The sequence below is a fragment of the Meleagris gallopavo genome, chromosome 2 (assembly GCF_000146605.3).
Source record: "Meleagris gallopavo isolate NT-WF06-2002-E0010 breed Aviagen turkey brand Nicholas breeding stock chromosome 2, Turkey_5.1, whole genome shotgun sequence".
Classification (NCBI taxonomy): domain Eukaryota; kingdom Metazoa; phylum Chordata; class Aves; order Galliformes; family Phasianidae; genus Meleagris; species Meleagris gallopavo.
The window spans coordinates 107379936-107407935 of record NC_015012.2 but is presented as its reverse complement, the minus strand read 5'-3'; the positions used below and the strand labels follow the sequence as shown (position 1 = coordinate 107407935).

Genomic DNA, 28000 nt, shown 5'->3' with positions numbered 1-28000 from the left:
TTTATTACAGATAAGGGTGGCGGCCTATGAATAGCTTTTCCTGCAGGATACATCCCCCCACTCATAACGGTGACATCAAGTTCAACACAGGTGACCTTTATTGACATTGTTGATGTTATGCTTTGCTTCTTCCATGCTAATTAAAGTTTGTTGGTTCTTTTTCCATCATCTTGATGTTTTCAGGGTTTAGGGGAACACATCCTAAATAGTTATCACCTCACTGCATCAAAATACGTATTTAATAAAATTATAAGCCATCTTACACAGTTTCCTAGGCTAACCTACGCTTCTAGGGCTCTTTTTTGTCAAAAAGAAACAAGGACTTTCCAGAAAACAGCTGGGTTAGGTGGGATAAATTTCCATAGAAGGGCCCATCTCTCTGTTCTAGTTTTTGAGGGAGCCTGAAGAGGTAATTCCTCATTTGACAACAGAGCTCAGGAAAGAGCAGGTGAGTGCCCGGTTTGCTACAGAAAGATTGAGAGAACTGGACAGCAAAAGCACAGAGTTTATTTTTTTTTCCATTTGTTTCAATGAGCAAAACATAACTCCTGAGGGGACCATTCTGGGGGATTTCCTCACAGTAAATAGTTATTATTCACTGAGGCATTTATTTGCAGTCAGCTCTCAGTGCAATTAACTCATGGTTACATGTGAATAAATGAGCTCCTGAATCCTCGGATAGGAATTTAGCTGTACCTTGTATCTTTATAAAGTTTTCTGAGGAAAAAATACTTGAGCAGAATAGGAATAATCCTCTGTGCTATTTTGTATTACAGTCTTCCCCTTCAATCTGATAACTAAGCCCTTGTCAGCATGGATTCATCGGGGGAAAGTCCTGACTTGGAAATTTCATTTCCTTCTATGATAAGCTCACCTGCATGGTTGATGGAGGGAAGGTTGGAGACAGAATCTTTATAGATTTTAGCGATCTTCATTCCAACAGAACAAACATGTTGGGAAGATCAAATTGGTTCTCCTGAGCCTGACATAATGACAATTTATGCTAAAATCAAACTTAAAAAAAAATATTACAGAAATATAACTACCTACAGCTTTTTCTGGAAGATATTTGTGGTTAGAAAAATTTTGGAGTGTTGGTTTTTAGCACTGGAAACAGAAAAGAGAATCATAAGGACATATATATGTTTTTCTACATGACAGCTTCAAATCTGCTGTGCTCATCATAGTTGTTGGAATTAATTTCGTACAGCTTCTCCTCTTCTGGAACCTGTCATGGAAATGAAAGAACAGTTCATTTGATGAGATAAAGATATCAGGAGACTGAAGCATACTGAGAAGGTAATTCTGTTTGCACATATTATGTGTCTATTTATTAATTGTGAGGAATTTACTGACACTAAAGGACCTTCAAGCGAGCAGACTAATTACTATTACCAATCAGCACAGGCTGTGAGTTAGTTCTTCATACTTGATTTTAAAATTTCATTCTCCTGTCAGTTTGTATCACTTTTATACGACAGGGCTATTCAGATTATTCAGAACTTGCTGAAAACCAGTGCTTATTGCTTTTCCAATGTCAAATAGCTTGCAGAACTGCCACTAACATTTTTTTTTCTTTTTTTCCTCTTTCCTGAGAGTCATACAGCTGATCATAGAATCACAGAGTCACAGGATAAAGAATCATAGAATGGCTTGGGTTGGAACAGACCTCAAAAATCATCCAGTTCCAGCCCTCTGCTATGGGCATAGTTGCCACCACTAAATCAGGCACCATCTCAGACTGCCCAGGGCCCCATCTAGCTGGCCTTGAGCACCTCCAGGGATGGGGCACCAATGATGTTTTGATTCACAACTTCCCATTGTACCACAAGCATTCTATAAGACAAATTGTTTGGTTTGTACTGGAGTTTAATTCATTAAAAGATTAATATAATCTCCTTGTCAGTTAACAACATTTTATTTACGTGTATTGTATATAAGATATAGAGCTTTATCTTTGAGGTAGGCAATTAAATATCCATGGTTACCAGAGTGGAATAAGCAGACTCCTTAATTTTAATTAGCATAATTCTAATATAGATCCGGAATGATTCAAATCAGTTGCACTCTAGAGCTATCATTTTGTTGAGCGTAAGGGAGCCTCGCAAGGCAACTTCAGATATTCTTGCTTCTAAGCCCCATTGTCTGTGTCTTCATACATAAATCAATAACGATAGGAGCCAGAGCTTCTAAGCCATAACTTTGATGGTCAGATCATTCAAACAAGAAGCACTAAGCTCGATGATTCTATGATGCACTAAAGTGCTCTAAATCTCACTTAGCAATAAATTCCAGTTCATGATAGAAAAGCAGCGCTGTTGAGCTAGGAATGCAAATACTATGTTTAAAGTACAACAAGAAGAGAGTGAGAACTCTCAGGACAAGAGGACAAAGGGAAATGGTTTTAAACTGAAAGATGGTAGATTTAGACTAGGTACTAGGAAGAAATTCTTTACTGTGGGGGTAGTGAGACACTGGAACATATTGCCCAGTGAAGCTGTGGATGCCCCCTCACTGGAAGCCCTCAAGGCCAGGCTGGATGGCGCTGTGAGCAACCTGGACTAGAGGGAGGTGTCCCTGCATATAGCAGAGAGTTGGAACTGGGTCATCTTTAAGGTTCATTCCATCCCAAACCATTACATGATTCTATGATTCTATGGATATAAAAACAATAGAATCACAGAACCATAGAATCTCTAAGGTTGGAAAATACCCACAGGATCACCCAGACCAACCATCCACCCATCACCAATAGTTCTCACTAAACCATTTCCCACAACACAGCGTCCAAACGTTCCTTGAACACTTCCAAGGTTGGTGACTCCACACCTCCCTGTGCAGCCCATTCCAGTACCTGACGACTCTTTCAGAGAAGCAGTATTTCCTAATGTCCAGCCTGAATCTCCCCTGGTGCAGCTTGGAGCCATTCCCTCTAGTTCTATCACTGTTACACGAGAGAAGAGGCCGACCTCCAGCTCACCCCAACCTCCCTTCAGGTAGTTATAGAGGGCAGTGAGGTCTCCCTTGAGCCTCCTCTTCTCCAGACTTCTTCAGCCACTCCTCATAAGCCCTGTGCTGCAGACCCCCCACAGCTTTGTCACCCTCCTTTGAACACATTCCAGGGCCTCAATGTCTTTCTTGCAGCGAGGGGCCCAAAACTGAACACAGTACTTGAGGTAGGGCCTCACCAGACAAGTGGGGGACAATCACTACCCTGTTCCTGCTGGCAACACCGTTCCTGATGCAAGCCAAGATCCCATTGGCCTTCTTGGCCACCTGGGCACACTGCTGGCTCATGTTTTGCTGGCATCAATCAATACTCCCAGGTCCATTTCCTCTACGCAGTCTTCCAGCCACTCATTCCCAAGCCTGTAGCATTGCCTGGTGTTGTTGTGGCCAAAGTGCAGGACTCGGCACTTGGTCTTGTGGAACCTCATCCCATGGGCTTCAGCCCCACTATCCAGCCTGTCCAGATCCCTCTGTAGGGCCTCGCTACCCCCAGGCAGATTGACACTTCCAGCCAACTTGGTGTCATCGGCAAACTTACTGAGGGTGCACTCAGTGCCCTCATCCAGGTCATCAGTAAAGATACTGATGAGGACAGGCCCCAGCACCGACCCCTGGCGAACACCATTCATGACCAGTCACCAGCTGGATGTAAATCCATTCACTACTTTCTGGGCCAGGCCTTCCAGCCAGTTCCTTACTTGTCCACGCCACTGGCTGCCAGCTTCTGCAGGAGAAGATGTGGGAGACAGTGTCAAAGCCTTGCTGAAGTCTAGGTAGACTACATCAACAGCCTTTTCCTCATGCACTAGACGGGTCACTAGATCATAGAAGGCGATCGGGTTGGTCAAGCAGGTTGCCCTTCGTGAACCCATGCTGGCTGGGCCTGATCCCCCGGTTGCCCTGCACATACCGCATGATCTCCCTCAAGACAATCTGCTCCATAACTTTCCCTGGCACTGATGTCAGGCTAACAGGCCTGTAGTTCCCCAGATCCTCCTTATGGCCCTTCTTGTAGATGGGAGTCACATTGGCAAGTCTCCAGTCTTTTGGGAGTCAGTCAACAAGGAGTGCTGATAGATGATGGAAATTGGCTCAGCTGTCACCTCCACCAGTTCCCTCAGCTCCCTCAGGTGAATCTCATCCAGCCCCATGGACTTGTGGCAGTCCAGCTGGACTAGTAGGTCTCTCACTGTGTCCTCCTGAACTGTGGGGGGTTTTGTCTGCTCCCCAGCAGAGACTACCAGGTCAGAGAGTGGAGGATCCCTGAGGATAACTGGTGTGACCTTTAAAGACAGATGTAAAGAAGGCATTCAGAACCTCTGCCTTTTCCCTTATCCTCACTGGTCACATTCCTAGCCTCATCCAGTAAAGAATGGAGATTCCTTTGTGGAAGGGAGGGATGCCATTCAGAGGGACCTCAACAGACTTGAAAGGTGGGCCCGGGTGAATCTAATGCAGTTGAACACAGAAAACTGAAAGGTTTTGCACTTGGGCCGGAGGAATCCCGGGCATTTATACAGACTGGAAGGAGCAGTCCTTGAGAGCAGCCCTGCAGAGAAGGACCTGGGGATCATGACGGATGAAAAACTGAACATGAGCCAGCAGTGTGCTCTTGCAGCTCAAAAAGCAAATGGTATCCTGGGCTCCATCAGCAGAGGGGTGGCCAGCAGGGACAGGGAGGTGATTGTCCCTCTCTACTCTGCTCTTATGAGGCCCCATCTGCAGCACTGTGTCCAGGTCTGGGGTCCCCAGTACAAAAAAGACAGGGAGCTGTTGGAGAGGGTCCAGAGGAGAGCCACGAAAAGATCAGGGGACTGGAGCACCTCTACTATGAAGACAGGCTGAGGGAGTTGGGCTTGTTCAGCCTGGAGAAAAGAAGGGTGTGGGGTGACCTCATTGCAGCCTTCAGTACCTAAAGGGAGCCTACAAACAGGAGGGGAGTCAGCTCTTGGAAAGGGGAGATAACAGCAGGACAAGGGGAAATGGTTGGAAGTTGAGGGAGGGCACATTTAGGTTGGATGTCAGAGGGAAGTTGTTTGCTGTGAGAGTGGTGAGGTGCTGGAACAGCTGCCCAGAGAGGCTGTGGATGCCCCGTCCATCCCTGGAGGTGTTCAAGGCCAGGTTGGATGGGGCCCTGGGCAGCCTGGGCTGCTGTGAAATGTGGAGGTTGGTGGCCCTGCCTGTGGCGGGGGGCTTGGAGCTTCTTGATCCTTGAGGTCCCTTCCAACCCAGGCCATTCTATGATTCTGTGAGATTCTTCTTGGTCCTCCTCTTACTACTACTGATATATTTGTAAAAGAGTTTCTTGTTCCTTTTTACTCCAGCGACCAGGTTGAGTTCAAGCTGGGTTTTTGCCTTTCCAATTTTCTCTCTGCAGATATAAAAAACTCCACTGAGGCCTCAATGTCTTGGCTCTATTTCTGCTTTTCATTCAAAGCATGACTATGTGGCCGGTCAAAAATAAATCCAGTAGGCTGTCGTGATAAATTCACAGCCTAAGACTGGGAAACGTGTTTGAAAGTTGACTGATGTGCGAAGCTCCGTGTGTTGTATCTCTTCTAACATGTTGAAAATATACTTCCTTTGTTTTAGTCAGTGGTTTGTATCTTACCTCCCAATAAGCAGAGTCATCAAAGCAGTTCTGGTCAGATACTTGTCCCCAGATGGGCAGCTTTAGAATAGCACCTGCAGACAAAAAGACCTCAGAAGTTGAAAAAAATTATGTCCAAAAATACATTCTTCAGATATGTCCTGGAATAGAATTATAAACTCAAGGTTAGAAAAGATCTCCAAGGTCATCCAGTCCAATTATCCACCTGCCACCAACATTTCCTCACTAAATCATATCCTTTAGTACAACTCTGGGACTAAGGCACCACTATCTAGTGATGGAGGAAATATGTTATAGTGATTTAGTTAACAATATTAAATTAAAAGAAATCACTAAAATATCTCAGCCCGCTCTTCTCCATATACAAAGCAGAAGAGATGGGAAGTATGGTTGAGATCCCAATGGATATGGGCCAGGCATGGCTCTCCTGTAAATCCTGTTTTGTATCTACCAGTCCACTAAGGATGTCTCAGACACCCTAGTGTAGAATGAGACATCTATATAAGAGTAACAGAATGACATGAAAACATGGGACACCTAATGGGTCATGAGCTAATCTCAAACTAGTTTCTGTTCAGCATTTTAAGTTTCTGAATCTAGAGCAGAACTTCAACTGGAGCAACAATTGTGGTTTTTATATACAAACCAGTACCTTTGAAGGTAAGATTCAGTAAGATGTCTAGCTGCTGTTTGAAGACTGGTTGAGAAACTGCCTTTTTCATATTCAAGGTTCTGCTAGCGTGCTATCATGACTTACTCATTTCTGTCTTTCCACTTTCTAGTTTTCTTGTGAAATTATTGATAGATTGAAATTCTCCATGAGCACATCTCTAACATCCTATATATTTCAACTGCTGTGTGCAGTTGTGAACTGCGTGTGCAAACTGTATGTGAACTGACCTGTCAATGCTCCACCAACCAGTGCAATTCCAATTGTGCTGCCCAAGGCAGCAGCCTGTTTGCCAGCAGTAAGTTCGACACCTTTCCTGAAACAGACAGAAAAACAAGTCAACACTAAAACCTATGAAAGTACAGAGTGAGGTTTGGTTTCACAACTTTATGTTTGCTCTCTGATGGACAGAATGACTTGTTGGAAAATAACCTTTCATTGCCATGGCTACTGCAGAAGCCATATGGGACTGCCTGTATTTTGGTTTTGTTTTGGATTATAGTTTAAAACAAGTTGTTTGAAAAGGTTACTAACATGTTCTCAGTCTTCATAAAATGTTCTCCGTTATCAAAAAGATTACGATTCCATCTTCTTGTGGTCTTCTTAAGAGAATGGAAATGGCCCATTTTGTTGATTGGTGGTTTTTTTGTAAGTCTTACTGTTGCCTGAGGTGTGATTGTAGAAGCAGGAGAATGACTTTTCTACTTCTGAAGGGTGATTTTATTTATTTTTTTGAAAACTGTTTACATTTTTATCTGATCTTTAAATGTGGAATAAGCTTTGCATATAAACCATGTTAACGGCAGGATACCAAGAACAGACCCATTTAAAATAGAATCATAGAATTATAGAATCATAGAATCATAGAATTGTTCAGGTTGGAAAAGACCTTAATGATCATCAAGTCCAACCACAACCCAACCATACTACCCTAACAACCGTCTGCTAAATAACATCCCTGAGTACCACATCCAAACAGTTTTTAAACACATCCAGGGATCGTGGCTCAACCACCTCCCTGGGCAGCCTATTCCAGTGCTCCAGTGTTTCAGAACACTGATCTGAAATCCAATCAAAGGTGAATTTCAAAGAATCACAGAACTGCAGGAGTTGGAAGGGACTTCTGGGAGTTGTCTAGTTCAACCCCTGTGAAAGCAGTTTCCTACAGTAGGTTTTCCGAAAATAAATCATAATTAGATCCAAGGAGAGTGAAAAATTAAAATAGACCTTCAGTAAAGGAAACTTCTTTCTCCTTTCTGAATATTACTTACTTAGTTTCAGATTGTACTGCAGTTACTATGATGCCAGCAATGCCTCCCAGTATTCCGGGTAAGCCATGTAAATTGTGGACTCCACACGTGTCTTGAATTTTCAGCTTGGATGCCAAAACAGGCTGAAATGAGGGGAAATATAAAGTTCATGGTGAGTTTAGTCTCCACTCTGTCAAGAACAATACGGAAAAGAAAGTAACAGAGAAGACCGAGAAATGATTTGACACTTTTCAGATATACAAAGCGTAGCCTTGGAATCAATTATTTTCCCTTTCACTGTGAAATTATACAAGGAGAGAAAATCAGGTGAGTACCTCTAATGCCACAGATGTCCAAGTTACCATCATAAATATAGCACTACAGAACACAGAATGTCAGCTATGTTCCCAGGGTTTTCAGCCACTGAAGTTATCTCATAAGAATATATTTTAATCACATGCATTTCAAAATAATAATTTGAAAATAATAGAGAACTTACTCCCTGTAGTTTATCAGTCAATTTCTTTCTATTAAAGAAAGCAAGCTCCAGTGAAGTTGGTGAAGCAGTATATGTAGGTGAGAGCAGAGGTAGGTCCTGGATACTTACAGTCAGGAAGCGGAACCCAAGGACAGAGATGATCCCAGCGATGTTCCCAATACCCATAGCAACAAAAGGGTGTATTGTCAGGTCAGCACAGGTACCCACTGCTACTCCTCCTGCCAGAGTGGCATTTTGAATGAGAACCTGCACAGTGTGCAAGCTGTTAGACATGGAACGGAGGTTTGTTTTGGGGCTGAATGACTTGTAAGGGATTTTTACGATGAAAATCAATCAGGAATTTAAAACGGAGTTCCCTGTTATGAGTTGAGGGTGCTGGTTCAAAGCAGTTCTAAGCCAGTTGACCTCTTTTGGGTATTGCAAAAGAAAAACTCAGGCAAGATCATCTTTTGAATAAGACCCAAATGTCCTTTTTAATGAACCAATGTCAGCAGGTTCTGCAGACGAGAGAGTGGAACCCTCTTGATAGTACCTAAGAGCTTCAGATGCAGTGATCCCATTGGGGAACCAAATTACATACATAAAGCAGGGTGAGTTGACTCAATATGTGCAATATGACATTGCAGCTTTCTGAAGCATAACAGCCCTAGTTGTGTCTGCAGTGTAGGGGTTCCAGCTAGCTCATGGACACTGGGAACCAATCTAATCATCTGTATTATAGGGGATTTCTTGATTTAGCAGAGGTAGTGGTAGGACTCTTACCATACTGAATTTGCCTCTTTCATCCAGCAGGCTGGAGAGGGCAAATGTTGTAACAGCACATGCTGCCAGGGCGTAGTAAGTGTTGATAATTATTTTAATCCTTTCATTTTCCTCTGCAATTGCAGAGTTAAAGCTGGGCCAAAAAAGCCAAAGGAACAGAGTACCTGGATGGGCAAAAGTCAAAACAAAATGAAAACGATTTGGTCAGAAGAGGTGTTTCACTGTGAAAGACCCAATACAACAGCACTAAGTCCAAGAAATGAGGAAGATGGTCAATGAAAACGTAAAATAACTAAAAATGCTGGAAGAAATAGCAGCCAATGCAGAAGCTTTTGACTCTGGCAGTTGGGATTTTGATGCATTCTGACAAATCTTACTGTAAGACTTTAACATATTGCAACACCTTGCCATGCCCCACACACCATTAGAGCTCACTATCACTGTGAAAATGCCAGAGCAGGATGCATTAGTGAGGGAATTCACATGTAAATCTTTGGTCATTTATTGATAGAACTGATAGCTTTCAATTATAAATTGATCTATGAATAGATCTCGTGGGCAGATGGATGAAAACCCAATTCAACACCCATGTGGTTTCTAACATTCAGTAGTGGGGAAGCATAATAATAGGTGATCATAAAAATGTATGGATGAAAGAGGGGTAGAAGACTCTTCATCTCTCAGTATTACTTTGCTGTGCTTCTTTTACTTACCAATCATGGCAAATATGTCTGAGTGATAGGTAGATTCCTCATTTTTATGCTTGTTTTTCAAGCCAGGACGATACAAGATGAACGTTACAGCCAAACCAAAATAGGCTCCAAAGGCATGGATGGTCATTGAGGCTCCAATATCTGTAGCCTGTATCAGGGACCCGAAATAGTAGCTCAGCATTTACACAACAAAGAAATGAGGATTTGATTTCCTGCATGACTGGAAACATTACACACTGAAAACGTGTTACAACAGGAAATTGTGAGAACAGGAAACAATTATTTGTAAATAGTTGTACCTTAAATATTTCCGTAACTAGATATTCATTTCCTGCAAAGACTGTGATCTCCAGAAGCGTCAGGAGAAGCATTTGAGCAGGGTTGGTTTTCCCCAGGACTGCTCCAAATGAAATCAAAGCAGTTGCTGTGCTGAAGTCTGCATTTATCATGCTGAAGATGAGAAAACAAATGCAAGCAAACCAACAAGAAATGAGAGAGAAAATCAGCTTAAATGGGAGCTGAAATAAAGATGTTTTCAAACTTGTTATGTCATTAAATGACAGAGCAGTAAATCTTCGAACAAAAAGTCACAAAGAATCTTCTTTTGTGGATAAAAATGACATCAGAATTTCCTAGTTGGGTTGTGTGGGCATCTTATAGAAGGCTGAGGAGAAAACGTGCAGAAATTGCCTCCTGCTCAGCTGTCTGAGATTGCAGTCAAAATTTGGAAGAGGTGTGTGTTGAAGATGTCTATCCCTATCCATTTGGGATGAGGTTTCTTTCAAAATCTTCTGCAAGTTTTCTTAGATAGCAGAACTGCATACATGGGAAACACTCAGAGACCCTGCTAGAAGCAAGATGGATCAATGGAGGAGAGATTAAAAGCACCTAGAGGCATTACTTGTGAAGTCCCTTCTTCTGAGGTTTGCTCCAAACCCCGTGTTTGCACAAATTATTCCTTCCTAAGCAGGAGAAAACCTCATGTGTGGATTGACAGACTGCTCAAGCCTTTCCTTTGTGACCCCCCTGTGCCATGGAAGAACACATCCCTCTGTGACTGCTGGGTGCAGGAGGGAGCTGCACTACTGCTGAAAATTCTCCTGTTTGCACAGCTCCAGAGATTCAAAGCAGTCTCTCTACACGGCTTATGTTCCACACGTAACTTGTCAGCTCAGATTTCATCCTGTATTCCCTTGACCCAGTGCAGCAGGTGCTGCCATTTGGGTGAAAGATAGAAAGATTGATAGCATTGTTCCATCAGAAGTTTGGAAAACTAATCTCACAGATTTTGTATTTTTATTCTGATATTTTAAGGGATAGAAGTTTCATTTCTGGAAAATTTCATACGTACCTTTTGATCTTAACAAAAATTTTCTCTCCTTCACCCCTGTGCAAAAATCCTTGCATTAGAGTGCCCCATTGAAGACCAAAGGCAGCAATGAGCATGTTGATACCAAGACTGGTGAATCCATATTTCTTCAGAAAGGTCATCAGGAAACCAAATCCAATAAATATCATCACATGGACGTCCTTAAAGTCTGAAAGAAGAAAATGTCTGAGTAGACAGCAACTCAGCCTATTAGCTGAGTTTTTGGAAAAAATTGGTTGTTTTTATAATTTATCATTATGCAAGGAACACTAGATCTCTATGTGAATAACATTAATACACCCATAGCTTTCATCTGGACCTGAAGATATGTGGAATAACACAGCTTCACGTCCTTGCATTAAATTTTTCTTTCCTTTGAAATAAAGGTTGTTACATCCATCATGTTCTGGCCAACTCCAAAAATGTGCAAGAAGTTGTTTTGAGAGTCTACTAGTTGGCATTGGGCAAAAGTATGCTTGTGATTCTTATCAAAGTGCTGTAAAACAGATTGAGTTCTTCAACTGCCTACTTTGAATTTAACAGTTTATATATGGCCTTAAATGTCTTAATGTTGCTAAGTAGCATAAACTTAGCCCTACTTCAAATATGATTCTTCTTTCAAACAGCAATATGGTTGTTGATCCATCTACTCCTTCTTTGAACTTTTTTTAAAAAAAATTTTAGAATTTTTAATAATTTTAATATAAACTAAATTTATCACCATAGAATCATAGAATGGCCTGGGTTGAAAAGAACCACAGTGCTCACCCAGTCCCAACCCCCTGCTGTGTGCAGGTAGCCAACCAGCAGCCCAGGCTGCCCAGAGCCACATCCAGCCTGGCCTTGAATGCCTGCAGGGATGGGGCATCCACAGCCTCCTTGGGCAACCTGTTCCACTGCCTCATCACAACGTGGATATTTTATATTTCAAAAAAGGTTAGTTAGTCTGAAGAATTTTATGCAGTTTAATGAACACTACATCCACAAGATTTGAACCCAGTAATTGTTTTGTCTATTTTTTTTTTTCTGTTAGTAAGAAGCTCAGCAGAGAAAAGCTCATTCTTTCCATTTTTATTTTGCTGATTCTTACATGTAAACACACAGAGACTTGAGACGTTGACCTGATTATTTCAATATTTGATTGAAGTTATATTCCACATTTAGGTGCTTTTGACATTCCTATTGTTTTGCTATATGTGTTTCTAGCTGGAGAGCCAAGGTCAGCCAGCGCCCTGCAGCCCCCACATCTGCTGCCATCTCACTCTTATTTAGCCAAAAGAGGGCCTAGAACTATAATAAGTTCCTGGAGAGTCTTAATAAACTCTGTTATATTTGTATTCCAGTCCTGAAATGCAAGCATGCCAGTAGTAACATTCTTTACAGTGTCTACACACATCTATCATTATTGTAGAAATGTGGTGGTTCTCAAACACCCCCAACCCTTCAGCTTCTTTTTTAGGCCAAACATTTTCAAATTTATTTCCTGACTTCAATAATCTGAAATTATTTTTGAGACTCCTGCAGTCCTTTGGGAACTCCCCATTTTCCTTCTTATTACTGTTTCCAGAACTACTTTTCAAACTCTCGTGTTGTACCTACTACTTGTTTTAAGGGATATAGAAACAGCTCTTCTGTTTGGGTTTCCACGCTTTTGATACTCTTGAATATCTTGTACTGCAGTGTTCAGTGAAAGTTAATATCTGCCATCGAGCTCAACGGATTTCCTTGCTTCAAAGTGCCTTGCAATGAATGGAAAATATATGGCAAGGGGCAATACAAACAATGCTAATACAATCTTCCTGATCTTACCAGCAGCATTTTTTTTAGTTTCCTTTTGAGTGCAGGGATGCAAACACAGCTTAACTTGCCTGTATCCCTATGCCAGAGAAAATTGGTAGGGAATGTTTAGGAAAAGAACCTTGTTAAAGTAAATCTTCTGAGTGGTGCTTCTCTGTATGAACCTCTGTAAAACTTCTTTCTTCTGTTTTTGAAATAATTTTCTATGAGGAACCATTAAAGTCTGTAGGATAGGATGAGGGGAAATGGCTTCTAATTTAGAGTAGATTTAGATTGGATATAAGGAAAAAGTCCTTCACTGAAAGTGGTGAAGAATTGGCACAGGGTGCCTAGAGATGTGCTATTCATCTTATTCATGTATTTAACATCTCATTCAACCTTACCTAGATTAGGAGACGTCTAAGTAACCTGACATTACACGTGAGCAAAAGAACAGGTTTCAAAATCACCTTGATGGAGGAACTTAATTTTTCCTGTACCCTTCTACAGGGTTTCTTTGTGCTCAGCTCTCACTTGAAGTGTACTATAAGGAACCTTATCCCAGTCCCAAATTTCACATGGAATTGATTTCACAAGCTGAGTGAAGACTTCCAACTGATCTAGTTCATTCCTTGTGCTCAAACTACCTTTTGCACCTTCTGCTAAAGAACAGTAGGTCTAGAATGATTTGAAAAGAAGAAAGCAAAGGTCTTTGAAATAATCCATTTCAGTAACTAGTTGTGTTTAACAGAATGTGGTACTTCTATTCTGTGAGGCAGGAAGAGTAATACTGGGAAAAATACTCCAGCAGATCCTGAACAAAGAAACTGCACGTGATTCTGCCAAGGCTGCCAAAGACCAACACACCAATTTCCCTGGAAGGTCTATGCATGATAGTGAGTCTTCATGCAAATATACTTAAACAGCTACGTGTATACTTAAACTGCAGCTTTGTTCTGCTGAAAGCAGTTGCCTTACAAACTTGAAGGGAAGGGTACAGACTATTTTTAGAAAGATGAATCATGGGTCTATGGCAATACATTGAATGCTAGTACTGAAGAAATTCCATAGGAGTACCTGTGAAATCATCTCAAACCCTTGTCTTCCCATTTTAGTGGCATAAAAGCAAAAGATCCAAGATCCAAGTAACTCTGCTTGTAATAACTTCCTCCAGAAACAGAATGAAAAGCTTTTTTTGGAGAACAAATTCAGCTAAGCCCCCCTTATCTTAGTGCAAAACTGCAATTGTCTTCAGTGATTATTTTCATCATTCTAATGGATGAGTCCAAAACCACCAAAAATCTTGGATTTATGGTGCTGAGATATTTAAGGCATACAAATCAGGCCCTGCCCTGCAATTTTGAGGGTGCAAGATGTAACTGGAAGATGTAACTAAACCTGTGAGCTACAGGTGAAGTTATCATCTCAGGGCTCCTTGGGGTAACATGGAAGGAGGTCTGAACCCATCAGTCTGGGAACTCAGGGAAAGTCTTGACTCAGGATATGTTCCAATTCACCTACACAACTGCCATTAACTGCCTGCCAGGTGCTTCTGCAAACTGGCCGTGTGCACTTTGCAGATAGGGATGTTTGAGAAGAAGAGGGTCTACAAGTGAAAATACAGGTGTTAGGACATTCTTCTTCTTTCCTTCCAGTTGTTTACCAAGGATTAGATTTACATACTCCTAGGTCAGCATCATAAAGTCCAACATCAAGGTGGTGGTGTTTTCTTCGTTTATGTCTATGTTAGTAAACTGAACAGCCCAGAGCTGTCCTCTGGCCAAAGGGCACATGGCATGGCTTGACTTGTGTCTAGACGTGCTCTTCCCTCCCAAAGCACCTTTCCCACCTGTGTTGCCTACCACGAACAACCTCTGCTTTTTACTATGCCTAGGAGGAGGTCAAAGTACTGCTCTACCTGAGCCAGAACCTTGCTAGTGGTTCTGCAGTGTGAACAACTTGGTACAGCATACAGATTACAGCACAGTCATACACTGCCTGTGCAGGAAGGCAGACAGAGGGGAGACAAGGCAAACTTTCTGTCATGTTTAAAGAATGAAAGAAGTTAGGCAATCCCTAATTTAATAGTTTGCATTTTAGATAGCACAGACATCTCCCTCCGGAAGACCCGAAGTTCAGCAAAAAGGTATCACAGAAGCGTAAATGGCCACTCAAGGCTGTTTAACTGCTACAATAAGCACAAGGATCTCAGGCACCTTTCTTCATTTTACTTGGCAAGGGGAACACCAAGAAAGTATAGGACAAATTAGTACCAGAACTGGCAGGTATGACATTCAGGAGAAAGCAATTTTCTGTTTTCTTGTAGGGACACTGCACCTTAATCTGAATCTGAAGGATGTACGACCTAGAAAACATCCTTCTGGCTTACTAAATTTTACCAGGATTCCCCAAACACTATTGTTCTGTGGCTATATTTGTTGTCGTTGTGTTGTTTTGGAGGACAGCCAGAGAAGAGTTAGGTGGAGAGGCATCTTAGGAAATGGCTGTATTATTAGTGCTGCAGTGTAGCACTACTATATAGTTGCACAGCAATATAACATTACATATGTATATAGCAACATGTCACAGTGCCACAGTACAATTGTCTGAGATATTAAATTACTGTGCTGTAGCCTGGCTCAGGGTGGGCCAGAGATCATTTCCAGGATGTTCACAACCTGAATTCATCTTTGAAGTCTACTGATTTCACCCCTCAGAATATTCTTTGACCCAAGCTCTGCTTTTCTTTTCAAGCTATGTTTGTTGATCCCCTAAGTTATTCAGAAGTCTTGGTTAGGATTAGTTGAAAGCAATTCTAACTTCTGAGAATCTCAGCAGTACTTACACAGATACGAGTTGATGTTCTCAGTGTCATACTCCACAAATAGCCCAAACAAAACGATGAAGACCGCTTCGAGAAGAAGAGCGATGATCGAGAACTTGAACCTCATGTTGGTGTCAAGGGCTGAAGGCACTGCGGGAGAGCTAGAGGCTGCAAGGACCTGATAAAGGATGCTTGCCTTCAGCTGAGTTGCCTAGTTCTGTGGGTCTGGGTGATACAAGCCAAAAAAAAAAACAGAGAGACAGGCAAACCAACCGTTACACCCACTATGGGAGGGAAACAGTATGGGCCAATATTGCCACCTCTATTTCCCAGGCTACTTCTGTGTATGAAATACTGGTTTAAATATTTCTCAGTTTGCAATACAAAGCAACTCCTTTAGCCACAGATACGTTTGGTGTATTCTTATTTTTAACTAAGAAGGTAGCCAAGAAGAAAATCTTACGTAGTCTGATTTGTTGCATGTGTTGCAGAACAGAGCTACAGTCAGTTGTGTTTCCTGTAGTCCATCTACTTCTCCAGGCTGTAGCTTTCATCTGAACAGTTCAAACATTTCTCATGAATGATCTCCTATTTCTTGATAAGAGGATAAGTTGGGAAAAGAGAAAACTGTGTTTCTATTTCATGGTAATGAAGTGTACTTGGTGAGGACACGAGTTCTCATTGTGATCTGCTGTTCTAAAATAAAACAATTCTGTTTCTCCAAAAGAAAGGAAAAAAGAATCTTCCTAGCTCTTATAACGTAAAGCTGTGTTTTTTCAACTTAAATTATTGCTTTTTGAATTTTCTTTGGCACAGACAATTAGAAATAATTCAGACACCAGATTTCTTAAATGGTTTTAAAAAGCTCAGCTTATCAACTTTCTCATGAATAAAGGAGCTAATTAAATTTCATTAAGATTATGAGAGCATGGTCACTTATCCTTGAGATTCACACTGATTGTCAAACTTCGTATTGAACCTTAAATGTTTTGTGTTTGGGGGGTAAAATGTTTTATTGATGTGATACTGACTACTGGCTCTGCTCATTCCATATTTAGGCCAAAATTGTATGGAAAGAGACTTTGTTTCGGGAAAATATCTCCCAGAATAGAGATTAATTGACATACTTTGCAGCCTTCAGCTCATCAAACCATGTGATTGACCCCAGGTAGGCTTTAGGAATGGTGCCCTGCTCATTCTACTACCTGGACTACATTTTCTTGACAGAGCTGTAATAATCTTAACATAAAATTCCAGGCACTATTCAGCTTTCTAAGTAAAAGGCCACTATCTGGACAAAATTTAAGATTATCTCAGGCCTTTCTTCTTTAAGATGAGCCTGAAGCTTTGGGAATAAAGAAGAATGTAGCATTCTATCATGGAATCAAACTTCTGTGTGGCAAAGCTGCAGTGAGCACATGCACATTTTTCCTTTGTAGTGACTGTATATCATTTGAACAGCTCAAAGAAAGGAAGCAGAGCTTTGTTAAAGAGATACTGATCGCTCTTGCTGTGCCACAGGATAAGACAGCCAGCATTGCATGACTGTAAGGAGCTCTGAGCACCTTCATTTGCACAGAAAGTAATTAAACAAGAACAAAATCATGAATAAAGAGTTGTTTTTGTTTTTTTTTTTTAAACCACGATTCAACTATGAATATCTCTTATTTTTCACTGCATTGTGTTCTTCCAACTGAATATATATGTGTGCAATCCTTCTGTTAATTTCTTTCAGGGATGCAGAGTGCAGAGTCTCCTAGTTGAAATATTGTTTGGAAAAGTACCTTTTAATAAGTGTTAAACATTTTATGTGGATCAAATTCATTTAAGCAGGATTTTCTGAGATTTTTGCTCTATATCTACAATTTAATGTAGGTACATAAACACACACGCTATAAATACCGTAAAACATGCCAAAATTAATCTAGTTTCACTGCCTTAGTGGTTAATAGGAAATTATGTGCATCTCAAGAAGATGGTAAACCTCGTCACTTTTTATTAGCTGTCTTAGGAAATGATGCATAATGCTTTATAGGTATACATTTCTCTTCACTATATACAATGAGAGACTGCATCAAGTAATTCAGGCTTAGGCATCGAACTCCTAGAAACTTGACTCAGGATGGATAAGCCTGGGCTTTTCAGGTAAGAATTACAAGGACTTGAAAAATATATCACCAAGGCTGGATGATCTTTTAGGTCTTTTCCAACCTTGGTGATTTTATGATTCTATGATTCTATATTCTTGTTTGCTCAATTGTAGTCCACTGCAACCTGTGCAGTGGATGGAACAGGGATCTGTTATTTGAGAGTACAAACAAAAGCTGTGCTCTAGCACATATGTGTCAGATGTAGCAGTGTACCTGGAATATAAAATATGCAAGAATTTATTTTGCAAACTTTATGTTGACATCTTTGTAGGATGTATATAGCTTTCCCCATGATCTTCTTCCTTTGCTTTTGGCTATGTGTGAAAAGAAAGGGAAATTCAATGGCTTTCTCAGTGAGGTGAGCTGATGTCCAGCCAACACATATATATGGCACTCACAAGTCAATCACATATGATTAGGGACACTGAAGATAGTACATTCCAATAGTCACATACTCCAATATCTGTGTTTCATTGATTGTGTTCAGTAAATGGATCCTTACATCAGCACTTTATCTTTAGGAGGAAGCAGTGCTGATGACAGTGCTGATGGCTGTCTCTGTCATTCCCATCTTTGTCTTTGGTTGTCTTATTTCTGATATAGCCCTGACAGTTGATGGCAAACAGCCACCTACAAAACCTCATTTCAAAGTCCAGAAGTCATTACATAACCATCTCACTGCTGCAGAGTGTAATCAAATTGTACATGTCCTGGACAAGATAGTCTTCAGCATCTAAAAAATTCCCTTGTGTCCCACTATTAGCTTCAGCTCAATCACGACTGATTAAATAGAATGGAAGAATTGAGGGTGCTCTTTGATGAGCATTATGGCACATTTGGATCTATCAACTAACTGGTGTGTGTATTGTACCATGTATTCTTAAAATAGATTTTACATCCTACTTTTATGCCCTATGTAAAGATATGGTATTGGTAAGATATCACAGCCTTTATATAAATATGTGAAAAGTCTTCCAAACAATTCAAAACAAGAGATGAGGAGTAGTCTGAGTGATATCATTATGTAAAGAATGAGAAATACTCCAAAAGAATACCCTCAGACATCATCAACAGCGACATTCATCTGAACAGATATAAACCACAGATCTCTGTGTCTGATCTAACCAATAGTGCTTCTCATTCAGAAATACAGAGAAGAGAGATAGGAACTTCCAAGAGCAATTGATTTCACCTTAAAAGAAAATATTTCAGACAGGCTAAGTAGACAATTTGGGCCCTTTTGATCATGTTTGATGGATAATTTAGGCATTACTCAGATTTGGCATGTCTCCTAGAAGGGATCCAACATAGTCTGCTGAACAGCCCAGCATCATTTACGACCCTGAATTCATCCCATTGAAGTCTGAACTACAAATATTCCTCTTCTGATTGTAAGAATTTACAGACAGAACAGCATGCCAGCCTTCAAACTAGTTGAACTTTTTGAGAATATTAACATTTATCCCATATCTGTGGTGTCACAATAGAGTTACTTCATGAAACATTAACTTCTGCAATGTTTTGAATCAGCACAGTGGAACAGAATAGAACATCCTGAGTTGGAAGGGACCCAAATAGTATCACTGAGTCCTGCACTTGACACGTTCCATCTCAAGCTGAAAGCTCACCTCCATAAGTGAGCTTTGTCCACGAAGTTTAAGAAGCTTCATTCACTTCAAAGGGGAAAGTGACATTGAAGGTTTTTTTCCTGATTTCTTAGGTAATAACAGTATCTTTGCCTTCACCGGATCCATATCACTGTCATTGATTTTTTACATTCTGCTTTTACTACAAAAGCACTATGAAGAAGGACTAAAATAATAAGCAGAAGCTCTTGGTTGAGGAGTATCCTAATGCTACAGGAAAGGCATTTACAAGAGATAAAGGTGTTCCTGCTCCCTTAAAAAAGGGCCAGTTTGAGCTCCTTATAGCTTTATTATTATTTTTCACAAGGAGCAATGAGAAACAGAATAAAACTTTAAGTTTGAGATACTTTGTTGACTGAATTTAGATTGTGGATGCCCCATCCCTGCAGGCATTCAAGGCCAGGCTGGATGTGGCTCTGGGCAGCCTGGGCTGCTGGTTGGCGACCTGCACACAGCAGGGGGTTGGGACTGGGTGAGCGCTGTGGGCCTTTGCAACCCAGGCCGTTCTGGGATTCTATGATTCTATGATTCGATGATGTTTATAAAAAGTGTTCATGAGAAATCACACCTCTAATAGTCAGAGAGTCAAGGAAGTTATGGATTCTTCTGAATTCCCTTTTATCTGACAATCACACTGTGTGCAAAACAGTCTTCAGAACAGCCTCTGGCAACCCCTTCAATGTTTCTCAATCAGTTGAGTGTTGAGGTAGAACGTAAGTGGACTTTCAGCTCTGGGGAAAAGTCCTGATCAGCTTTGAAACAACACAATTTCTGTAATGCTGATTTCCTTCATCATACTCAGCCTTTCATGAAAGTAATACAAATTTTGTCAATCAGTTCCTTTCTTCACTGACAAATGTCTCAGCAAAGACAGCCTTTTCTAGACATGTGCAAGATGCTTTTCTGTGTTTATGCACAAATGTGGTGCATTGCTTTAACTGTTGATAAGATCAGCTTAGGTCCATCGGTTTGTACGTGAGTGTTTTCCTGTAAGGAATAATAGCAAATAAAACTGCTATTGAAAGTTAATGAGTCTACAGATGTATGAATTCAGCTAATTTAGCTTCAACAGTACATGCATTCGTCTGTTTGCCTTCATTACAATCTCTGTCTTGTGGCTGAAGAAATTTGGATTCCCATCCAGGTTTTTTACCTGTTTTCTGTGTTTTAAAGTTTTAAGGCTTCTATTCCACCATCGGGTCTGATTTGCATTTTGATGTTTGCTGAAAACAATATCAACTCATTTCACCTTTACAAATGCTCCTTTCTATTTACATTTGGTCCTTTATAGTTACAGTTCCTCTCAATACAGTGCTGTTCTACTCCTGCAAAGGTCCATACGTCCCAATTTGCTGTACAGAAAGGCTATATCATTGGGTGATGGCTTACAAGCAAATTTACGTGCTTTCTGTTTCAAGAAAAGGGTCTTTCCCACCTCTGCCCCTTCATTCTGCCCTCCCACTGAGAAGGTTAAGTACTTCTTTCTCCTCTAAATCTTTACAGCACACAAATGGTAAAGCAATCTCAAGTGAACTCCATAATGCAAAGCTCACAGCAGTAATAGCAATGCATGCATGTTTCCAATGCAGGTAGAACAATCTGTAGATAAAAAATTCCTACAAGAAACTCACATACTGCTTACTTTTTTCCTGTGGACAACTAACTTCTCCTTCAGCTGCCTGAATATTAGGCAAATAGACTTCTTTGTTTGCAGCTTGAATGCTGACCAAATGCAAGGCATGATTTGTGACATACGTAATTAATTTATATGTCTGTTTTTTAGTTTCCAGGAAGTGGGCACTAAATCACTGAATATCCAGAAGTAGTCCTGTGCTATTGAACTGACAAGATGAATTTATTATTTCCTTTCAATGGGCCAAGCAATATTTCAGTGAACAGCAGCAGCCTAGCTTACTATTTAAAATAAAACATCTCATCTGGGCCAAGCAGGCACTGGAGGTACTCCAGTGAACTGAGAACACATTGCATATGGGTACAGCAGAAAACAATTGCAGTGGAAAAGTCCAGTCTCTGAAGTGTTCACACCAGTGTGTGGAAGAGACAAGGTTTTCATCCCACAGCTCATTAGATGCCATAGTCTTGCAGATCTTACTTACCAACTTTACAGATGCATCTGAAATAAATGCTTACCAGCACTAAATAAGTCTTACCAGGATGGATACTGGTTTGTTCAACAGATCTGCTTAGCTAGATCTGCAAGCACTGTTCATCACAATGAGACTAGAGGAATAAACCCAGGAGGCAGGGCTAAACGTGGAACTGATACGGTGTGGCCTGAAGTGAACTGTGGCTCCCATGGGCAATTTTCTGTGTTTTTATCTGGATGATCTCCCTTTTCCTCATACTTCCCTTCCATGCCTTCACATTTTACCGGTTGCTCTCATTTTACTTTTCCATCCTCATTCTTCACCCATTTATTTTTCTTCTCTTGTCTTCTCTCCCCTTTTCTCATTTCTTTTTATGAGCTGATTTTCTTAGGAACACCCAGCACAACGGCTGCCTCCATGGCAAGATATTTATTGCGATTGCATTTTCTACCTCTTCCATCACCCAGCAGCTGCCTGTTTAGGAACACAGGGAGCTTTTAGTTCATTGAGGTGTCTTCCTGAGACGGTGGGGAGCTTATCAAAATATCCCCTCCAAAAATGTTTTGACTTCTATTTGTTAAGTTAAACTGTATATCCTTCATTCAGCTGGGAGACTGCTGCATATCTTTCCAGTTCTAATGCTTAGGAACAGATTTCTGCCCTAATTTTAATCATACAGTGTACATAACTATTTCTGGTGACAAAAACACCTGCTGACTCTACCAGTGCTTGCATTTTCTATGCCTTTCTGATATTTGTAGATAGCAATCATATTCCCTTTCAGTTTTTGCTTTTCTAATTAGGTTGGCTCCTTGATTTTCTCTGATATATTGCAGACTGTCTGTTTTCCTGAATATTTTATCTCTTCTTACAGTCTCAATTTCAGTTTAGTTAATGGAAAGTAATTAAAATTGTAACTAGGATTTCAAATCAATTCTCACCAGTATCTTGTGAGATAGAATTTGATCTTCTGTTTTCTGGAAATGCACGGAGAGTCCTAAGGTAACATTTCATTACATCACTTGGAGGGTTAGCAGTCATCTCACAGTTAATATTTCCAAGTTTTCCACTACAGAGTCTCTTCAAGCTGACAGCCTCAACAGTATCACAGAATCACAGAATCACGGGATGGCCTGGGTTGGAAGAGACCTCAAGGGTCACGAAGCTCTGTGGCAGAGGGAGGCATAGAAAATCACAGAAAATTGAGGATATGTCGAGCATCTACTGACTCCTTAATGGCTTGGAGTTTCTCCAGTATTCGTCATCCTGAAATTTCTGGACTATTCTCTCTTCTCTTTATTGACCACAAAAAAAACTCCAGATTCAGTTGGTTAGAACATCCAATAATCTGAGGTTCAGGCCCTGGTTTATTCCAGGATCCTTCCCAAAGAAGACTCAAGAAGTTGGCACAAGGACTCCTGCTAGTTATTCTCCAGCTCCAGCGCCTTAATTGTAAATCTATCCTCAACTTACTGAGAGGAGAATGATAAGAGATGTCACAGCATCGATTTGTGTCTAGAGGTCTTCATTAGGATACCTGGTCAGGTCACTCTTGTGTTTTCTATGCCAACTACTATTCTTAAAATAGTAAGACTTATTCACTGAGAATGACAGTGAGAAGTTCGTGTGTATGTTTTATGAATAAAACATGTTCCATCTTTTTTATCAACAAAACATATAGTTCAGACCCACACATTTTATTGTCTCCAGTGGGCTTTGAAAAAATCTTTTCAGGCACTACTACTATGAGAACATCCTGAAGATATCCACACCATCCTATGCCTGTTATTTATAGCTAAATGCAAATATGTAATGAAATTAAAGAGATATCTTAATCAAGGTCTGCTTTAATTTCTCTTGGGAATGGGGATAGTTGAACAAGCAATGCACTAAACAGCACAAGTTCTGCCTGCAAACAAATCTCTCTCCATATAGCTGCCTGAGAAATAAAAAAGACTGAAGGACTCCGTTTCCTCCCCTGGGTAAGTAAAGTAGTAAATAAAATTCATTAACCTGTAGCAATAATTCTCCAGACAGTCACCAAGCCACAGAATTGCAGGAAAAGCCATCAGATAACCACACTGCTGAACAATGGTGTCTGCTTCAGACAAAAAAGAAAAAAAAGCCCCCAAAACAGCTGGGAGGAGACTCAGATCTGAATCTGATCTGGAAAGATCTACCAGTAAAATGCTTCCAGATTTACCAAACTTCCAGACATGGGGTGTTTCCCTCATTTCCTGCCATTATGTCAAATACCTAAATTTTGCCCTCTACCAATAAGAAGAAATCTGTACATTACCTTTCCAGAAGAATTGAGCTTATGCATACTGGCTGCTCCCAGATCCTTAGTACCTTATCAAATGAAGTTGACTTGCTCTGTCATACACTTTTGCCACAATCAGCTAGTAGTCTGTTACACATATTGAGTGCATTTATGGCTACAGTCTTGTGTCATCAGACTCCTGTTGCCTTACTGGTCAAAATGGTGAAATAGATCTTGAGTTAGAGCTGGTCTACTCATAGGTAAGAAGTCTACTCACACAGCAGAGGAGAAACTTGCCAAATCCCTCCTAGCTGGATATGTAACTCTTAGGGGCAAAAGAGTTCATTTGATAACATAATTTTCCAAGATTGAAAAAGAATCTCTGAAGGATGCATTTTGCAATGTGCTGCTCTGCAGTAGAACTTCTGCCAGCAGAGAAATGCTGGAAGGTGACAATCCTTTATACCTCTGAGTTGACAAAAATACTCTCATAAATCATTCCTAATGTTTGAACAGGTGTACTCTTCACTGGGTAAAGAACTGACTGGAAGGCCTGGCCCAGAAAGTGGTGAATGGAGTTACATCCAGCTGGTGACCGGGTATGAATGGTGTTGGGGCTTGTCCTGTTTAATAGCTTTACTGATGACCTAGATGAAAAACTGAGTGCACCCTTCATAAGCTTCATAAGGCAGCAAGTTGTCTGGAAGTGTCAATCTGCCTGGGGGTAGGAAGGCCCTACAGAGGGATCTGGAGAGGCTGATTGCTGGGCTGGATGAAGTTCAACAAGACAAAGTGCTGAGTCCTGCTCTTTGGCCACAGCAACCCTAGACAGGCAAGCTACAGGCTTGGGGAGAGTGGCTTTAAAGCTGCGTGATGGAAAAAGATCCAGGGGTGTTGGTTGACACTTGGCTGAACATGAGCCAGCAGGGTGCCCAGGTGGCCAAAAAGGCCAGTGGCATCCTGGCTTGTATCAGAAAATGGAGCCTACACAGATTCTGACATTTTGTGCATTGGATTGCTCATCACTAAATGCAGGGAATAGTTAACAGAGCAATTTCATTAATATATGCAAGACAATCTCCACATCCATTTAGCTTGATTTCTGAAAATTGCTTTTTCTGGAAGACTTCCCCTTGATGTCAAAGCACCTTCATTAGTCATAGGAAGTGATGGCTGCACTGCACTGACCCAAAGCATCCCGCTGAGCCCAGTGACCATCACTCCTACCTCCTTGTGCCCTGCGTCCCCTTGACCTGTGATATAATTCTACTGGAAGTGTGGCTACCGAGTGCAATATTCTAATCACCAGACCTTAGTGCTTCTCAGGCTCTTACTGTGCATTAATTAATGTTTCTCACCCCTGGCTGTGTCAGTTTATCTCTGTGTTGCAGTCAGTGAGATAGAAGCAGAGAGGTTAAAAGTCTTGCCTGCAGTCAAAAGGGCTGTCTGATACCTTTTTAATGAGGAAGTCCCATCTCCTGAATTTCACAGTTTAACTGTGACCCTTATACTTGGAGGAACCCGTCCTTGGCAGCCTGGTTGAGAAGAGCCAGGAGCAGCCCAGGGGTGGGAACCATCCTGATCCTGTCTTGGCTCTGGTGGCTTTGTGCTGCAAGGGCTTGAGGTTGTCATTGCCATTTTCTGTCCTGGATATTCTGACCAAATGGATTCCTAGTGGCTTGCCAAGGGAGTATGTATGTATGCACGTGTGTGTGTCCTGATAGAGACTTAACCTGAATGTTGAGGTGAAGGCCCAAGTTGGGATAGAAACTCAGAGGAAATAATAAGTAGATCTGCTTGGAGTACGCAGTCAACAGGGGAAATTGTACATCCCTGGGAAATGTATCCATACATCTTGTGTTCAAGAGGTGTCTGGAGTGTTCAAGTAGCATCGGATGAGGTGCTATGAGATATGGTTTAGTAGCTTAGTGGGTAGTAATGGTGATAGGAGGATGATTGGACTAGATGATTGATCTTGTAGGTCCTTTCCAACCTTGTGATTCTGTGATTCTTCGATTTATGATTCTATGATCACTGTATGTGAATATACAATAGCACATTTTAGAATTCTGCCCTGTGCTGGCAACAGGTGAATGAACCTACAGAGGGCAGGTGGATATTATATCTTTGCATAGTTTTTTGAGCAAATTCTCCTTTTTTAGCCCTTTGCAGCTCTATTTGTAGTCCATAAGATTCCCTGTATTCATTTACAGATTATCATCAGGTTACCTGATGATTTATTCCCATCAAATGACCCATCTTGCAACACCAGAAACGTGTTTTTGATGGGACTGAAGGAATGATGCTGCTCTGGGGCATGTAGAGAGTTACCAAGCTGGAGTGGTGCACATTTTACCTGTGAGTGTCTAGCTAAAAGTTAATCATCCAGTGGAAACGTGTAATTTATGCTCTTTCTGGACAGTGGAAAGACAGTCTCTGGGATCTGTTTTTACCCAGTGATGTCAGTGAATTTGTGGATAGCATTTTGAGAAGAAAAACCCCCCAGACTTTCCAAACCTTGTTTTCCATTCAGTAGAAGGTCTTACCTTTAACTGCTCAAATCTGCTGCTATTATAGGTTTGATACATTAAGGGCATAAATGAGGTAAAGTTCATGGGATGGTTATTCTCTCTATCTGACTGATAAATAGAGAAAAATATTGAAAACTTAGGCTCTGGGCTCTCAGCAAGACTTTGGACACTGGAAGTGAAAGATCTTTCATTTTCCTTAGCTCTAAAGTTGATTCTCAGAGAAGGTAGATAACATGATGGCTGCAGGTGACTTATTTTAAATATCAAAAGTGTTCTTTCTTTACAAGCCATGAGACCATTAAATGTTCCTTCTTAGTTTTTGTTCAAAACTGTGCTTAATGTCTTTGCCACATAAGTGAGCTACTTAGGAGCTCTTACCCCATTCTCCACAGATAAGACTTTTGTATCATAGTAGCTGCTCTTATCATCTTTCAGCATATGTTCTTCTTGTGAGGATGTTTGGAGCTGAACAGAAACAGTAAGAAGCTCTTAGTGTTATTAGTTTCTCTGCTGAACTACATCTCAAAAGTATCAGAGTCCTGACTTCAGTAGATACTGAGAAACCTATGCTAGTACCAGAAAGGAAAAACATTCACAACATTACTATAAAAATAAGTTTGTGAATATAGTCTGAGAAGGGAGAAAAGCAGGATTTGACTACAGCTCAGTTGTCATATTGTTTTTATTTCACTGAGAATCAGTCATAGAATCATAGACTCACCTGTCTATGGGAAACTGATTATTCACTATTTAGAAACATCTCAGCCTTCCTAGGGACATGAACAGCTAAGTGCCAGCCAGGGTCCCACACTCTCCTTGCAGCCTTGAGAAACAGGATAATCCAGGTAGCATTCCATCTCACCTGCTATTTTCCTCTCCCATGTCAGTAGGGAACCAAAATCTTTTGAAACTACCTATGAGAAGAAGGATAATGTCCATATGTCATTAGTAGCTCTGTAGGCTGCATGATGTCCATATGCCATTCAGCCCTGTAGGCTGTATGATGCCCCAGCTCAGCACTTTGTGGTGCAGGTGAGCTCTGCTGCCTTGCTCCAATGACACAGTTGGGTATTCAGAGCACAAAAACTCTCTTTGGGGAGAGAGCTCTCACAGAATTCTCTCATCATTAAATGATTGTTGAGTTAGAGGGAGAGGAATGGAAGAAATGATCAAGGCTGCTGGAACTAGCACTGATATATTGGAAATCCTTAATTTGCCTTAATTTGATAGAACAAATGGCTTTAACAGGAAAGTCATTTGGCCAACAGAGATATGATGAAACAGTGAAGGGGAATTAACCACTACCAAACTGATTTAATATGAAGTGATTATTTATTCATCACGAGTTAATAATAAATGTTGTACAGATTATTGTTAAGAACAATTGGAGCAGGCTCAGAACTTCTGTTTCTAGCAAAAGCAGATCTTCCTACAGGTAGCAATGTGAAAACCTGATCGAGGTGAATGTCTGAGCATAGTTCACCCTCTTGTGTTCTGAACCAGAATTGCAGTCCTATCGAATGAATGATTTTTGCTGGTCTAAAATGGCGAGGGGATGTGGTAAGAGATGTCAGTCGTGCTCCGGGCTGGCGTATGTGACTCAGTACGTGAGGACACTGCAGTGCATCCTGTACAGAGCTGGGATGTTTTGTTTGCTCTGCAGAGGCTTGAGATTGTGTCAGGAGGAAAGTCATAGGGAAGGAGCCTCTTTCTTCAGAGAAATGCTGTCTGCAGCTGTTTGCACATCTTATAATTTCTGTCAAAGTTTATATAAACTCTGTGTCTACCTTTTCATGAAAGTTAGAAAAATAATTCTGTG

General features: G+C 41.0%; 1 protein-coding gene and 1 long non-coding RNA gene across 3 annotated transcripts; one reads left to right on the top strand and one right to left on the bottom strand.

The window, feature by feature from the left end:
• LOC109366350 lies at positions 1–23205 on the top strand. Of its 2 annotated transcripts, none has more exons than XR_002112659.1 (3): positions 1–90; positions 1211–1299; positions 22463–23205. It is a non-coding gene; the product is annotated as an uncharacterized LOC109366350 (long non-coding RNA). The 2 variants fall into 2 exon arrangements; XR_002112658.2 differs by lacking the exon at positions 22463–23205 and adding an exon at positions 1597–2071.
• Positions 81–15711, bottom strand: RHAG (Rh associated glycoprotein). Its single transcript, XM_010708159.3, has 10 exons — positions 15505–15711; positions 10866–11052; positions 9814–9964; positions 9515–9662; positions 8802–8965; positions 8148–8285; positions 7562–7683; positions 6521–6606; positions 5621–5694; positions 81–1228 (listed from the first exon to the last, which is right to left on the bottom strand). The coding sequence occupies exons 1-10, from the start codon at positions 15608–15610 to the stop codon at positions 1151–1153; spliced, it is 1254 nt and encodes a 417-aa protein (XP_010706461.1). The 5' UTR covers positions 15611–15711; the 3' UTR covers positions 81–1150.
• Positions 23206–28000: the final 4795 nt, after the last annotated feature.